General features: G+C 40.3%; 2 protein-coding genes and 1 pseudogene across 2 annotated transcripts; all 3 read left to right on the top strand.

Moving 5' to 3' along the window:
• The first annotated feature begins 4,301 nt into the window (after positions 1-4,301).
• On the top strand, positions 4,302-5,432 carry LOC144646000 (adenosine receptor A2a-like). The gene has a single exon (XM_078505516.1). The coding sequence runs from the start codon at positions 4,302-4,304 to the stop codon at positions 5,430-5,432; it is 1,131 nt and encodes a 376-aa protein (XP_078361642.1).
• A 533-nt stretch (positions 5,433-5,965) lies between these two features.
• Positions 5,966-8,625, top strand: LOC144646003 (uncharacterized; annotated as a pseudogene).
• A 1,642-nt stretch (positions 8,626-10,267) lies between these two features.
• On the top strand, positions 10,268-15,063 carry LOC144646305 (small ribosomal subunit protein eS12-like). Its single transcript, XM_078505850.1, has 6 exons — positions 10,268-10,330; positions 10,444-10,487; positions 10,592-10,726; positions 11,965-12,067; positions 13,943-14,044; positions 14,946-15,063. The coding sequence occupies exons 2-6, from the start codon at positions 10,471-10,473 to the stop codon at positions 15,009-15,011; spliced, it is 423 nt and encodes a 140-aa protein (XP_078361976.1). The 5' UTR covers positions 10,268-10,330; positions 10,444-10,470; the 3' UTR covers positions 15,012-15,063.
• Positions 15,064-16,193: the final 1,130 nt, after the last annotated feature.

Raw genomic sequence — 16,193 nt, forward strand, 5'->3', positions numbered from 1 at the left:
TAACGGTTTTGAAACAAAAAACTGAGAGCCTTGTTTATATTAATTTAGATGTCTTGGATAGAAAAGCAAACGGAATCGACGAGCGGCGGCAAATGCTGGGTGTTTATTGTAGCAAAAAGAACAGAAGACTCGTTAATACAGTAGAACCCCGGTAACTCGAACTATGAAGGGAAACGAAAAACAGTTCGAGTTAGCGGGGTTTCAGTTATCGGGGTCGATTGCATATTTAATTTGCCAAGTTAATAATTGATAGTTAACCGATTTTTCATATGGTACAGTGCAAATTAAACTTATCTGTCAGAAACTCTAACAAGACCATGTATTCTTATGATATGAGTGGAAATGGCTGTCAATGGGCAACCGTGCAAGTTGCAAGAACCGGAATTGAGTTACGGGGTAATTGACCCAAATTTGTTCAAGGGAAACGAATTTAGTTCGAGTTAGCGGGGTTTTCGGGTACCGAGTTCGAGTAACCGAGTAAAAATGACTGAAAGTGGGGTCAATCCAAGGGAATGGAAGTTTGTTCGAGTTAGCGGGGTTTCGATTTATCCGAGTTCGAGTTACCGGGGTTCTACTGTATTTCAATTCCTCTTACTTAATCATGTCTTATTGTGGCTACGCAACTGTTTTGATGAAGAAAAATTAATCTCGTAAGCTTTCTTTCTCAGTTAAATTGCTCCCAGAATTTCTAAGGACTAAGCAAACCAAGCCTTAAATATGTTTGTTTTTAATTTCTTCTGAATCGATAACTCGACAGATAAAAGCCAATACACACGGAGATAACATCTTTGTTTAGCATTTAATTTGAACATCTCGATCTTTCCTGGTGTCTTAGGTTATTTATCTTTGGATGTGTTGCCAATTATTATCACCGAAAGCAAGTATGTTCAGCTGTATAAATGTTAGCTTTGGAATTAATTTAAGAACTCTTTAGCCTTGTAAGAGAAATAAGTGCATTCTCGTCCCCATAGCCCTTTCGTTTCTCTTAGCGACTTAGCCAGCTGGGCCGGCTAAGAGAAACGAAAGGGGTTTGGCGACGAGAATGAAGAAGATCCATCTTCTCTCCAACCCAGCGCTCCCCCAATACAATTGCCGCTTTTTTTCGAGATACACACGTGAGTCACAAAACTAAAAATTACTGCCAAGATGCTCTAATTTTTCATGTCCAGCTAGGAACCTAGAGTAGAGAAATCTTCCCAAGCTATTCTTGATAGTAAAAAATTGATACCATATTAGCCCCGAAGCAAAATATGCTAAGTAATATAATTAACAATTATTGGATGAGGCTGAGTATGATATGAAGAATTATGCAGATCGAGGCCTTCGGCTTCGGTGGATAACACCCTCCGAGATCTGCATAATTCTTCATATCATACGAAAGCCGAATTCAATAATTGTTTTATTATTCATTCAAAATATTTCCAGAGCTCCAAATGCACAAAATGAATTTTTAATAGGGCTCTTACAGTAGGCAAAGTAGACAAATACACAACAGCGTTCGCTTTTAAATTTGATTTAAACTTCAAAAACTCGGTTACCTTCATTAAATTTCTTGTCCTTTATAATGTCGATATTTAGCACTTGCTTGAAGTATCTATTGAACTGATTGAAGCTAAATCTGATGACACAAAGCGATGTTTTCGAGTACAGGTTTCCATCGTTCTTGCTTACTTCGATGTAGAATTTTCGTAAAACCGCTCCAAGTCCTCCGCTGTGGCTGGATCAGGGATATTTTCCTCTTGAAGATACACTTTCAAAATCGATCGACTCCCCTTCGTTGCTTTTTCCGTGTTTTGACTTTCCTTGTCTTCTAATAACTTTAAAATTTTACCTCTTCGTATTGCTCAAATCTAGCGGCTATTTTCGCCAGCTCGGCAGCAAAGCCGTTCAGTCGCGTGACGTCAGCGGTTCTTGGGAACGAAGTTGCGATCGGATAAATATACTTGGGAACGAGGCTGCGATCCACTAATTGTTAAATGTGCTACGCGCGCAGACATATAAGTTCCTCCTGCAAACTGCACAGGTCATTACGTTTGCAAAGTGTTTTTGTTTTTTTTTTTTTTTTTTGGCTTAAGAAATTTGACAGTTAACAGTGATTGATGGATCGTGTGGTTGACTCTTTAAAAAGGAACGTGAGAACTAACTAGTAGTCAATTATAGTCAGACGTTGTCATCAGTGTTGTGTTGGGGGTACAAAAAAATACAGTATTATTAAAACGGTGATAAGCCAATCTCGTCCCCAGCTGAGGCCGCGATCCTTCTGGTCTGCGCCAGGGATCGGGCCCTCTGGGCTATTCTGAAAATCCGTCACAAAGGCATCTGAATCTGATTGGCTGTAGCCTGCGAAGCAAGCGTTCCCGTGCGAGCGCGAGAGACTCTAGTGATAGAGTAGATATGACCGCGCGGCACCCGAGAGATTCTACCCGCGCGAGAATTGGGGCGAGAGCAAAAAAAGGAAAAGAAGCGGGGAGGGGGTGGGGAATTTTTTGATCTCGCCCCAATTCTCGCGCGGGTAAAATCTCTCGCGCTCGCGGAACGCTTGCTTCGCAGGCTAGATTGGCTGTTGAAAACTTGTTCGTTTCACCACAATCTCTAGCGAACGCGCACAACCAAACCGGAACCATGATTTCCTGGTTCCGGTTTCGGATTCGTCCAGAGCCGTTGAGTTTCCCGTCCGCTGGTCAAGGGGAACGCAGGCTCTGGGAACGAGATTGGTGCCGGTGATAAGCAAGACAGTGAAACTCCTACTTCAACAAAAATATTGTCAAGTTGCAAACATTGAGTGTTGCCAAATATTGCTCTTTCTAATATCACGAAATTACATTGATGTAAAATTTTCATGTAATTTAACCAAAATTCCTCTGGGAGAAGAACATTCCAAGTGTATTTTAGCGACAGAGTGAGATAACTTTCCCAAAAGTAAATATTAGCATGCGCGCAGGTTAACCTTTGGCTCCGTCCACACTAATCCGGATAAATTTGAAAACACTCCTTTTTTTCCTCCGGTTTGGCCAACCGTCGGTCCACACTTCTTCAGATAAATTGTCCACCGAAAACGGAACTTTATGAAAACGCTCTTTTAAGTGGATTAATTTGAAAAACGCCGGCTTTGCGTCGGTATTTGTGTAGACGAAAAATATTCTGAAAAGGGAACTTTTCGAAAACGCTCTTAAAAAGAGAGTATTTGAAAACGCATTTTATCCGTTTTTTGACCAAAATAAATGCGTTTTCAAATTTATTCGGACTAGTGTAAACAGAAAATATTTTATTCGGCGTTTTCAAATTTCTCCGTTTTCCAGTTTATCCGGATTAGCGTGGACGGGGCCTTTGTGTCACATGCGCGAGCGGCGTGGAAGCCGCACGAGAACGAGTTGGCGCGAAAAGCAAGCTGGCGCGAAGAAACGAAGATCTTCTCATCACTAAAATGACCTCGGCTAGTGATCTTTTCCTTGAATAAAGTTTAATTCTTAGTGGCCTTGTCAATATTCTCCAAAAAATCTTTCCGTGTTTCTCCTTTGCTTGTCATTCAGGTCCAAAACTAAAAGAGACTGAAAATAACTCAGAAATGTCTTGTTCGCGCGGGATCACTTCAGCTGTTAACAGCTGTTGAAAAATGGCAACTAATTTATAAGACAAAAGAAAGAAGTGTTTATTCTGACACCCGAGACAGAAAAGAGAAGAAAAAATACACATCTCTAAAATGACCTGGCCTAGTTATTTATTTCAGTTAGTCTTGTTAATATCTGCAACGTTATTGTTTTTCTCATTACATTTTTCCACTCACGCTTTTTTTTCGCGGATTCGCGTTCGGCAGACTGGGCGGGAAAAAAGGGACATGTCTCGTTCGTGGATAAAGTTCCGTTGTTTGAAGCTGTTGAATAGTGGCAACTAATTTATAGGACAAAAGAACGGTTTACGCAGTTCAACTTGAGGGATTTACTCCAACACACTTTACACAACACGCGTACACCCACACTCATGAAATTTTTCTCTGATTGGCCATTTTGCGTTCTGAATCAGTCATTCGTTGCTGGACCATTTAAAAATGAAATAATGGAGGGATTGAATCGATTGACAATAAATTTCCTTTCTATTACTGTAATGAAAAAAACGATGAAATACAACCAAGATAAGACAAAAACGATTGATTGAAACACGAACACTAAACTGGAAAAATGTCAGGTGAAATTAAAATTATCAACAAGAGATGCACGATATAAGAAGTCAGTTTCAGGAAGACAGCAGAGAGAAAGGTTCACTGAATTCAACAGTTCAGTGAGAACAACCGAGAAGGAGAAGCTATGAACGCCAGCCAGCGAAGCCACGGGACTTTGCCCCTCGACTGCGGAGTCTTCACTATACTGGGAGGCCCACTGCCACCTTCTGCCACTGAAGCTAAAGCCGTTCTTATCTTCCTCGCAGTGATCCTCGTCGTCACATCTCCTTTCACCGCTGCCTTGAACGCATTGGTGATAATAGCTGTGAAAACGAAGTCCCGACTCAGAGCCAACAAGTCTAACATACTTCTCGCCTGTCTGGCCACCACCGATTTGATGGTAGGTGTGATTGTTCAACCCATGTATGCAGCGTTCATGATAACTTTCGCTCTCGGCGACACATCGAATGGATCGTGTGTATTGCAAAATCTCACACAAATTTTTAGGAGTGTTCCGTGTGATACTTCCCTTATCCACCTGGCGTTAATAAGTGGGGAAAGATATCTAGCCATGAAGCACACTTTCGCGTACAATACCGGACTTGTCACCGAAGCTCGTTTACTAATTTCTTCTGCTCTGGCGTGGCTATTTTCCCTCATTTTGCAGATGCCTCTTTTCTTTAAGCAAGCTGCATTTTTTGTGATCAATAACTTATTTATTGTCCTGTCCATTGCCATGATCACTTTCTGCCAAATCACGGTCTACCGCGAGGTTCGCCGACACGAAAAGGAACTTTCAACTCAGCAAGTTACAGAGGAGGCAAGGCAGAAATTTTTGAAAGACAAAAAGGCCTTTAAACTGACAACTACCATAGTTGTAGTGCTATTTCTTTGTTATATACCTCTTTTCGTTTTTAGAGTTGTTGTAATATTTTATTTGAATAACATGTCTGTAATAGTACTGTTATGCCTCATTTCAGCCGGAGTGGTGGCAATATTGAACTCGTTGCTAAATCCTTTTATCTACTCGGTCAGAATGCGACAGTTTCGCGTAGCATTTATTGAGTTAACTTGTAGAACAGTAAACGTTGCTGAAGCCGAAGAAATTGAGATGCGAGTGTTTCGATTCCGTCCCAACGCTGTGGGCAGTTTGGAAGCAAAACAAGAACACGAAAGAGATCACCAAAACGCGAAGCAGGCAAATGTGAACAACACTAACAATAATAACAATGAGATTTTACCTCAGCATGAAAATCATATTGAAGAACTGAACTAGAACTCGATCAGAAAACCTGTACAGCGTCGTCATAGTATATAAAACACCCACTAAATTATTTAATTTGAAAATATCATGACTGCGCATTTAGTGTTGGCTGTATTGAAATAATTCTGCATTTGAGCAATTAAATATGAAACTAAATGCAGTTTAACGCTATTTATTCAACTTTTTTTGTTAATTTTTCTGCAGTATTTCGAGGCACAAATGGGAAATTCCCCCTCGTGTGTAGTTTTTGTTCATTCTGACCTGATTTTTTGGTTAGAATTATCAACAACACCTCAGATTGTGAGCAGGGTCTCTGATTTGGTGTGTATGGGGGGGGGGGGGGGGTGGGGTGTGCCCGGGGGTGGGTGGGGCAACACCCCCTCACCAGAAATTATATTTTGAAATCAATTAGATAAGGAAATAGAAAACGTAAACTCCAGAATGTCAAATTGTTTAATGTTTTCATTCGAGCCTAGCAGCGCGCCAGGTCGGTGTTTATATAAAACACTGCTGCTCATTTATTAAACATCACTGAGCAGGGTGAAATGGGGATAAAATATTTTTACCCGCCTGTAAGTCAAAATGTTCGCGAAGAGTGCGTAACAATCGTTTGTCTAAACTAGTTTTGTCCAGGATTAAGCGGCGCAGGTTACCTTACTATAAGCATAACCGAGAACAACATATGCCAGTATTGTTGGTGTGTTTGATTTTATTTCAGTGAAGACATGGCCATTTTGTACCTCCAACTCGTGTCATCTCGTTAGTATCAGCACCTTCATGTGCGCTTGAGGAGTCTCTTGTGGCTACAAAGGAGAATTTCCTTCTTAAAGGCCACGTAATGAATCAAACAGGGAGAACTTGAAGATTTTCTGATTCTAAGGGTCTGCTTACATGATTCCGGATTACCTTAAGTTCATTCCGGAACGAGTTCATTCTATCCCCATATATTTTTTTCTGTATTTGTTTACATGATACCGAGACGAAAGTCAATCGTTCCGGAATGCGTTCATTCCGGTTGTCATTCCGGAATGAAATTTTCGTCCTAAAATGACATTTCATTCTGGTATCATGTAACACAGAACGAATTTCGTTCCGAGATAAATCGCATCTCATGAAGCTGCATACGGAGGCCAAACGTAATATCATTTACTGTTTAGTCCAAAGAAGCAGTTCTATGGTCAAATAACTCTTTAAAATCGCACTTATGTCCATTAATGGGCACAATAACATGTTTGCGCGAACAGGCGCAATTTTTGTTTTTGATCTCGCGCGAAAACCTCGCACATGAAAACGCCTCGGGGGGGGGGGGGGGGGAGGTACTCCATATAATGGCCTATACGGGGAGGCTCGCCCGAAAGGGGTACCTTTTTCAGGCTTCAAGAATATAAAAGGGTAGGGATTTCACAAGTTTAGGTATATGAAAGGGTATGAAAATCCGTCATTTAGGTTTTTAAAAGGGCCTTTAATTAAAATATTTCGAACAGACGCACTTTATGGCTGTATTATTTTAATTTATTAAGCGCTACATGAAAATGACAAGAAAACGTCCTGTTCTAAGTCTATGCCGTGTCTTTTAGGTATATGAAAGGTGTACCTTTTTTCAGTAAAAGGTATACGAAAGGGGTACAATTTCTGTCAAAATGGTATATAAAAGGGTAAGGGGTAAAACCTTGGGGCGGAGCCTCCCCGTATAACTTTTTTGAGTGCCCCCCCCCCCCGGAAACGCCCTATTTTGAGCCGGACGACTTTGTCATGTGAATGTAGAACGAATTTCAGAATGAAAGTCATTCCAGAATCATGTAAACAGGCCCTAACTCTCCAAACATGCGCAGTGCGAGCACCCGCTTGCCAGTGTATGCGTGACCTCGTGTAGTCAGCAGGATTAGTGCTGCTAAATAACGTCTTCTAAGACATCCACGAGCACAAAGACAGGGATGGAAAACCTGCGTTCAACATCGAACAAAAGCAAACAGTTTAACCAACCTAAGTATACTATACGGGTACAGGCAAATCCAAAGGCAAACCAATGTAAATCTCTTTCACAAAACTGAAGAATGTTACCAAGGTAACGAGGTTAAGAATTAAGTTGTCAGACAGGGCAATTATACAACAGGATACGGAATCAAGTAAAGTAACGTAAAGAAGAACACAAACGCAAATTAAATTATTAGGATGCATTCGTTGATTCCATCATGGTCTAGACTGATGACTTTTTACTCGAAAGCCCCATGTCAGGCTGCTCCATTTGTGTGTATCACAAAAATTTCGTGAACCTGTTCTTTTGATGAAAATTCCGGATTTAAAGCAATCAATAATAAGCAAATGTTTTTTTCCTTCCAGACGTACACGTGACCTTTACTTCCCTCGGTGCCAAAAGGCCGGAAGGTCCAACCGATACTTCCGGGTACCAAGGGACGCCATTGGAGGGCAAAGTTCAACTAGATGCCGGTATCCAAATATGGAGAGTCCCGATTACAGGAGTGTATAGCGTGGAGGCCTGGGGCGCATCAGGCGCGTCGAGCGTTGGATCGAGTCGGTTGCCTGGAGGGAAAGGCGCTAGAATAAAAGGGAATTTCAAACTCAACAGCGAAGAAAAACTGAAAATTCTCGTAGGCCAGGAAGGACAAGTTGGAATTGCCATTTCAGCTATTCCGGGGGGTGGAGGTGGCGGTACATTCGTCATCAAAGAAGGCGACACACCGCTTGTTATCGCTGGGGGTGGGGGTGGGAGAGCTTGCATTCGAGTCTGCAAACGTTTCTTTTAATGGGGATCCCGCCCTCATCCCGGCCAAAAGACGGAGAATGGAACGCGTCATGGGGGGTACGTACAATGGGTCAGGGGGACGTTTGTGTCCAGTAAAGCCAGACGATACTGAAGGCTCAGGGGGTGGGGGTTTCCATGGAGACGGTGAGTCATCCGTCACTTGTGATGGAGGCAAGAGTTTCCTTAATGGCGGTAAAGGAGGGTTTAGCAAGACTGGGTTGTCAAACGAGGGCTTTGGAAGTGGAGGAGCAGCTACCACATATCCCGGGGGAGGAGGGGGATACTCTGGTGGGGGAATAGAAGCAAAAGAACACAATGGAATAGTTGCCGGGGGTGGAGGCTCGTTTAACGCTGGAACGAAACAAGAAAATTACGAAGGAGTTAGGAGTGGAGATGGTGAAGTGGTAATAAAGTTGATCAAATAAACTGACTGTAGAGCTATTGTTTATTGTATGATGCTAAGCCTGTGGGTTCACACTTGTAAAATAAGCACAAGCATTAATGCAAAGAAAAGGCCGTTTACACTACGCGATAAACACAAGCACTTAGCGACAAAGACAGGCATAGTCGAACTGCTGAGTTCTTGTTGTTATTTTCGCCCGTGTAATAAGCAGAGGAACTTCTGATGTAAACATAAGTACAAGAAAAAGGGTTAGGTATCTTTTTCTTGTACTTGCATGGTTTTTCTGAAGCTTGTGCTTATCGCGCAGCCATCTTTAAATGCTTCACAGATATTGTTACAGTGCGACGCGTCTTACCGTGGCCACCCAACAAACTTTTTTAAAAGTTTGCTTTCGTAATATCATTATCAGTTTGACGAACACGCCTCCTTGCAAAGTTGAATACGATCAAATGGATACTTGTTACATCGTATTTGTCAACAAAACGCAGTGAAAACTTAAAATATTACAAGATGACACTTGTAAAAAAGTTTGTCGGGTGGCCACGGTAAGGCGCGTCACACTGTAAATATAGTCGGGGGTAGGCTTTGGTAGATTGTGCTAGCATAATTTTTGGCATAATTGGAGCTAAAAAGCATAATTTGTGAAACGAGCACTGCCACGGCATAATTAGCAATTTTTAGCACTTTTTGGAGCATAAATTCATAAAATTTGGTAAATATGGTGTACTTTCTACAGAAATAAATTAAATTTAGGCAGTTTGTTCTTGCAATGTGTGTTTTAGCTATACAATTGTGATTGTTAAGTCGTTGGAAGCATTCTACAAACTGTTCAGAGATGCGAGCAGCTAATTTGGACAGCTGACGGCCGTGACAAACTGCCATAAAACACAAATAAATTTACAGCAACAGTTTATTTGAAAAACATAATTTGGTGTCGTTATTGCGCACCTTTATGTACAGAATCTACGTCATTTTGTGAGCATAATTTCGGAAATCAGAAGCATAATTTGGGAATTCTGGACGTTTTGCATAATTTGGCAAAATTTTGAGCACTGCTAGTAGCATAATGTGCCACTTTTAGGAGCACAATCTACCAAAGCCTAGTCGGGGGGATGTCAATTTTTGGCAATTCGTTGTCGAAGAGTTCTATCCAGAGAACCGGTTTGACTGTTAGCCCCCCCCCCTATTTTACAAATCTCCTCTAGATTAAGCGGCACGCTAAAACCGCGAGTATATTACTTCATGATCAAAACCCTTCGCTCTGCTATTGGTCAATTGCCATGACGTCACCAGTAGAATTTTCGACCGATGAATTTGGCGCCAAACAAGTATGAAAAGTCTTTTTAAAAGGCCCAACCAACCAGAGAAATAAAAATTAAAAGGACTTTGAGAAAGTCTAGAAAAGATCCATATTCACTCCAACCCAGCGCTCCCCCAATACAATTGCCGCTTTTTTTTCGAGATACACACGTAAGTCACACAACTAAAAATTACTGCCAAGATGCTCCAATTTTTCATGTCAAGCTAGGAACCTGGAGTAGAGAAATCTTACCGATCTATTCTTATTCTTGTTCTTTTCGTGCCAACTTTTGATAAAATTTTCGATTCCTGAGCTCGAGCCCGTTCGCCCGTCTTCCGTTTTGGGCTGTTAGGGAACTAGGCACCAAACTACAATACCACGTGACTTCCTTCGCTCGGCCTCTTCTCAGGAACAAGAAATAGGAACAACAGAGTGCACATCATGTAGGAGAAACATCTCTTGATATCTTGTGCATCATGACACAAATCTTAGCAAATTTACCACGAAATGAGAGATTTAGGCTTAACTCTTCTCTTTCCGTTTTTATTTTCAACAGTAAGGAGTTCCGCTCTGAATTACAATCATGTCTGACGCGGAAGGGTACGTAGGCTTTTCACGTGAACCTGTTGAGTTATCGTAAGAAGTTTTGCGCCAGTTTGAAGTAATTTTTCTCATCCACATCATTTCTATATTTGTATTCATAGAGATGATGTGCCTACAACGACAACCAGCGTTGGTGAAATGGACATTAACACCGCTCTTCAAGAAGTTTTGAAGACCGCCATGGTCCACGGTGTTCTCGCTCGTGGATTGCATGAAGCGGCCAAAGCATTGGACAGGTACACAGCATTTTAATCGTTAAATTTTATTTGTGAACCGAGCAATCGTTCTCACAGTTATTCGCACTTTTTCTAGCTTGTTTAGATGTCGAGTTATATTCCTCAGACCTATAATGAAAGTTCACCTGTAGGATGTTTTTGTTAGGGTGTGGGGGTAAATATTAAAATTTCTGATTTCCCGGCGTATCAAATCGAACGAAATCGAACGAAATCGAATCTAATCGAACGATTAAATTCGATTTTGTTGGGTCATCGAACGAAATCGGACAACAATTTTTTTTGTGAGTTCGATTTCCGAACCAAATCGAACGAAATCGAATTAAGCGTTCGATTAAGTTCGGAAATCGAACTTGTAGCTAAAATTTAAAATAACGAAATTGGAACCTAATGAGCGAGTAAAAAGTTAATGGAATAAGTGACTGGACACGGTATCGTAAAATCTTTGTCTTTTTTTTATCCTAAAGAAACAAAATATAATATTCAAGCAATCTAATACGCCCGGGAATACGTAGTAAGCCATTTATAAACTCGTATGAGGGATCTAATTATAAATACTCAAATACAACCCCCGGCGTATCGGCGTATCGTATCAAGTGGAAACCATATTTTAGAATAACATTTTGCGAATATAACTTTATATGATTAAACAATATAGCATTGCACATGGGGACGAAGGTGCACGCCGTATGTGACATGTCTTAACCGTAATTTTATTGTTGTTAGTGACAGAATTATTTCTCCATTTTGACATAAAAAGCATGGAAATAAAGGAAACATAACTTTAGATGGCTGGATCGATTGACGCATTTACCCGGGCATTTATTCCCGTGATCATCAAATGAAGGAAAACTGAACATTCGCTCGATTCAGATCATATTGTCATACGACGTAAGCCGCTCGCTTTGGTGTCGTTCGACGACCGAACTAAATCGAACGTCATCGGACTTTATCGAAGGTTCGATTTGGTTCGATTTGCATTTATTTTTTGTGAGTTCGATTTCGTTCGATGACCGAACAAAATCGAATTTAATCGTTCGATTAAGTTCGATTGCGTTCGATTGAGTTCGAAAACCGAACGTTCGATTTGATATGCCGGGTGATTTTCAATAGAAGGGAAGACATTTTAAAAGTAGGTGACTATAAAACAGGTCCATGTTAAAGAGCTCCTAGGGAGACTCTAGTGTTATCTGAGAGCTAGATTTGACTTACCAGTAAATATTTAATTTTTCACATGGTAGGCGCCAGGCTCATCTTTGTGTCTTGGCAAACAACTGTGATGAACCAATGTACGTCAAGCTTGTGGAAGCCCTGTGTGCTGAACACAGCATCAATCTTTTAAAGGTAAGTTTGCAGAATTTGTTTGTAAGTAAATTAACCAAGTAAAAGTGAAATCTGAGATATGTAAATCCTTTTGTTGATTGTGCAATTGTCTAATTTACAATAATTTTCAAATACCATGATTATGAGTACTTACAATGTACCAGCAAATCATGCCATTGTCCATTTTGAATTGTATTTATCGTACAGATATTTTCCTAATGCACCTATGTTAAGCTGCTGGGGGGGAGACCAGGCATAGGCAGGGGATTTGACAGCAATTGTTTGCCTATAGTGGGGACTTTTGACCATTTTAATGGTCGCCGGTCACATCGCTCCATGGTTAGATCGCTCCATCAAAAAAGTCAGATCGCTCCCAACAGAAGCTGGATCGCTCCATAATAAGAATTATGATATTAAAGTTCAACGAAATTCAATTTAACAGTGTTGACTGGTTGAATGCTTAAGCTTACAACACATCGATCAAGACGATGGAGTACTCAACTTAACTTAGGCTTACTACAGATCGATCTATTCGATCGATCAGGAAGATAGTAGTCCCTCCTAGCCTCCTAACCTTTTATAGTATTAAAGGTTTACTTACCACAGATTGTTTAAGTTTCCGTTGTAACTTTCGATCGGGAAAGCGAAATTTTTTTATTTACATGTAATCAAGGTTCCACTGTAAACAATAAAAGTAGATTTTGTTCGCGCGCGCAAAATCTGTTGATTGTTCGCCTCGCCAAATAAAGTTGTTTATACTTTGGATTTTTTAACAATGACGTGGTTTAAACTACTGTTAAAAAGCGTTTTTGCTTCGCCCGTTCTTCTCGATCGCTTCATGTCTTAACTTATGATTGATTAATATCATATCGCTGTTTGATCTGCTCTTCAGTATGTCACACATATTTCGGGTTTCGGGTTACGGTACAAATGGCCGATCTTTATTTACGGTGGGATTGACATGAAATGATATTGTCGACCGACGCGTCCGTATTGTATAGATCGGATTTAATACCTAAACCAAAATTTCAAATTAGAGCGAAGCAATAATTTTCACAATAATTTTAGAACATAAGGTGATCGAAAATTAACAAACATGGAGAGATCGTAAATTGAGAACTCGATCGATATTTGTTGATCTGTTGAAAGCTTGATAGTTTTACTTTAAAACATAACACTATTCTTAACATGGAGGGATCTGACTTTTGTTAGGACCGATCTGACTTTTTCGATGGAGCGATCTAACTTTGGTTGGGAGCGATCTGACTTTGGTTGGGAACCATGGAGCGATGTGACCGCAATTCATTTTAATGGACTTTCTTACAACATTTTACTGAAGTTTAGTGACTCTTTGAACATCCACACATGCCCTGAGGTTGGGCATTTGGACAGAAAGTCTCAGCTAAGTTCAAATGCCCGGCCTCCCCCCCCTCCCCCCCTCCCCCCCAGCAGCTTAACATTGATAGGCATAACTTTAAGACTTGGTCTGAAGTTGGTCAAAATCCTCACTTGTCCTTGAAAACAAATTACACAGGCTCCCCTGGTCAAATACTACCGACATTTTTATTCACTGTCTTACAACAGCAACATGCAATGCAATACAACGCAATGCTCCAATTTGTGATGCAACATGTTATGAGGCCAATCAAAAACAACATATTGGAATGTTTGACATGCTTTTTCAAATACTGAAAAGTGTTTGATGAAAGTTTGTCTTAGTGAAACTTTCATCCAACATCATTGTCCAAACAGGGTGATCATATGGTTTTAACATTTCCATCAAACAGTGTTGGAGGATGGTGGAATGAAATGTTGGGATTGTTTGACCATGGTAAACAGAATTTAAAGAGCCCTGATAAAAAATATCCTTGCAAACGTTGTACTGTGCTCTTTTAGGTTGACGACAACAAAAAACTTGGAGAGTGGGCTGGTCTTTGCAAGATTGACAAAGAAGGAAAAGCCAGGAAAGTTGTGAGCTGCAGTTGTGTCGCTGTAAAGGTAAGATTTCATTCTTCCTGGGAAGAACATTTGTTTGGGTTGGGATTTTTGTTAATGCCAAGAGTGCCTTTCCTGATATGGTGATGACCTGTTTGGTTTATAATTTATTGCATATTACTGTGTCATTCAATAACATGCAAACTCTTGGTCACAGTTTCTTTTACAGTGGAACCCCGATATAACGATATGCCAACTAAGGGGGCAGTAAAATTATATCGTTATATCGAGGAATCGTTATATCGGGGTTCTGTCCCATACATTTTACTTTTGCCGGGACATAACATATTCATCGTTATATCGGGAATATCGTTATATCAAAGATCGTTATATCGGGGTTCCACTGTATTTTGTTTTTTACTATTACTGGGGCAAAAAATATTGTTCATTAAGGCTTGTCCCTGCAACTAGTCCCATGAACCATTTCCCTTCATGTGTCCTGCCCATTTTCGTAAAAAAAAATCTATTCGCAGCGACCAAATTTTAGTCCCTGCAACCAAAATAAAAGATCAGCCAATCAAAAACCAAATCGGTCAGTCACTGCAACTAGTACCTTCTTGTAAACACCACAGGGGACTTGTCCCTGCTACTAAGTCGTATACTTATAGGCATGATTGGTCTCTTTCATGTATACATAACACAGATGTTCACTCCACGATTTTTTGAGCGGAGCGTGACGGCTTTACACAGGCGACCATAGATGCAGTTATTAGTAATTTTATAGTGTGCCATCCAGTGATGATGAACAGGACTCCCTCTTCTGAAATATTCTGAAGATATGTCCAACACCGGAATCGATATAAATTCTGAGGTGGCACCAGTATAGTAAGGAGATATTATAAAGATAATTTTATTTTCATTTTGATGAGTGTGGTTTTCTTTTCTTTATTTACCATTGTGACAGGATTATGGAAAAGAAGGTCAAGCACATGACGTCTTGATGCAATACTTCAAGTCCAAGCGCACCTAAATATGGCATCGACTTGCTTGTTTGCCAAACAAATTAAAAAAATTTAATTTGATGTGGTGTCCTTTTATTCTCAAATGAACTAGAAAAGAAATTTCTATTAATTGATTTCCTTACCAGCAAACGCAGACGTATTTTCAGCTGTCCCTTGTCTTTACCAGCCGAGACAAAGGACAGCTGGAATAAATTATGTCTGCTTTCACAGGCTATGATTTCCTATGCTGTGAGCTGCCCCATCTGAAATACATGTAGGAACTGTTGATCAATACATACTAGTTATGCAATGCTTTCGAGTGGTATACTATGGAATATCCCACGAGTCACTTGTATTTTCTCGGTATACACAAGAGCCTTTAGGCGAGTGTGTATACGAAGAAAATACAAGTGACAAGTGGGATATTCCATAGTATACCACGAGAAAGTGTTGTGTAACTATTTTATACCATGCCATAGAAAATACGCTCACTAAATTTCATCGAGAATAAGATCGCAGCGCACGATGGGAAGGTTGGGTTGAATACCGTCGAATATACAACGGCTTTCCTTTATTCTGATTGGCTGTATTTTCTATGGCATGGTATAATAACCTTTAGGCTTGATTTCCCTTCCTTGTTTGAGAGAAAAACTAGTTTGTTGGAGCATGTAACAGAATAAACAATACAAGTCTAACTGTTTGCAACAAGGAAGAAAGATGTGTAGTAAATAATAAAGATGGTAAATTTCAAGCTCGGTGATAAATAGTGAAGAAATTATTCAACATGACACGAGCGTGGGACAAAGAAAAAAATCTGAGTCCCCGACGGGACGATGGAAGAAAGATGTTGCCCCCTTTGTCCCATTGTATTATTTACTTGACAGACAGCAAAGTGGCAACATGATGCAAATTTTATTTCCCCTCGGTGTTTTCAACCGTCCAAAATATATTCCAGAGTGAAGTTGTCACATTTTCAGTTTCAGCTAGGTGAAAGCAAGTAGTGTCATGGGTTTCGTCCTATTTGCTCATGCATGGTCAACTGGTAAAAAACTATTTTGTTCAAACTAGTATTTTTGATTTTCTTAACGGTATGCAAAGTATATTTTGTCCTCGTTTTCCTGAGAAACAGAGTTCAAAACAGCCAAAAAAATTACAGAGAAAGACTTAACTTGATCGAAGGGCACAAGCATTTTTGAAGAAAAAAAATTACC

Source organism: Oculina patagonica, chromosome 3 (assembly GCF_052425735.1).
Source record: "Oculina patagonica isolate OP01 chromosome 3, crgOcupat, whole genome shotgun sequence".
In the NCBI taxonomy this organism is placed as follows: Eukaryota; Metazoa; Cnidaria; class Anthozoa; order Scleractinia; family Oculinidae; genus Oculina; species Oculina patagonica.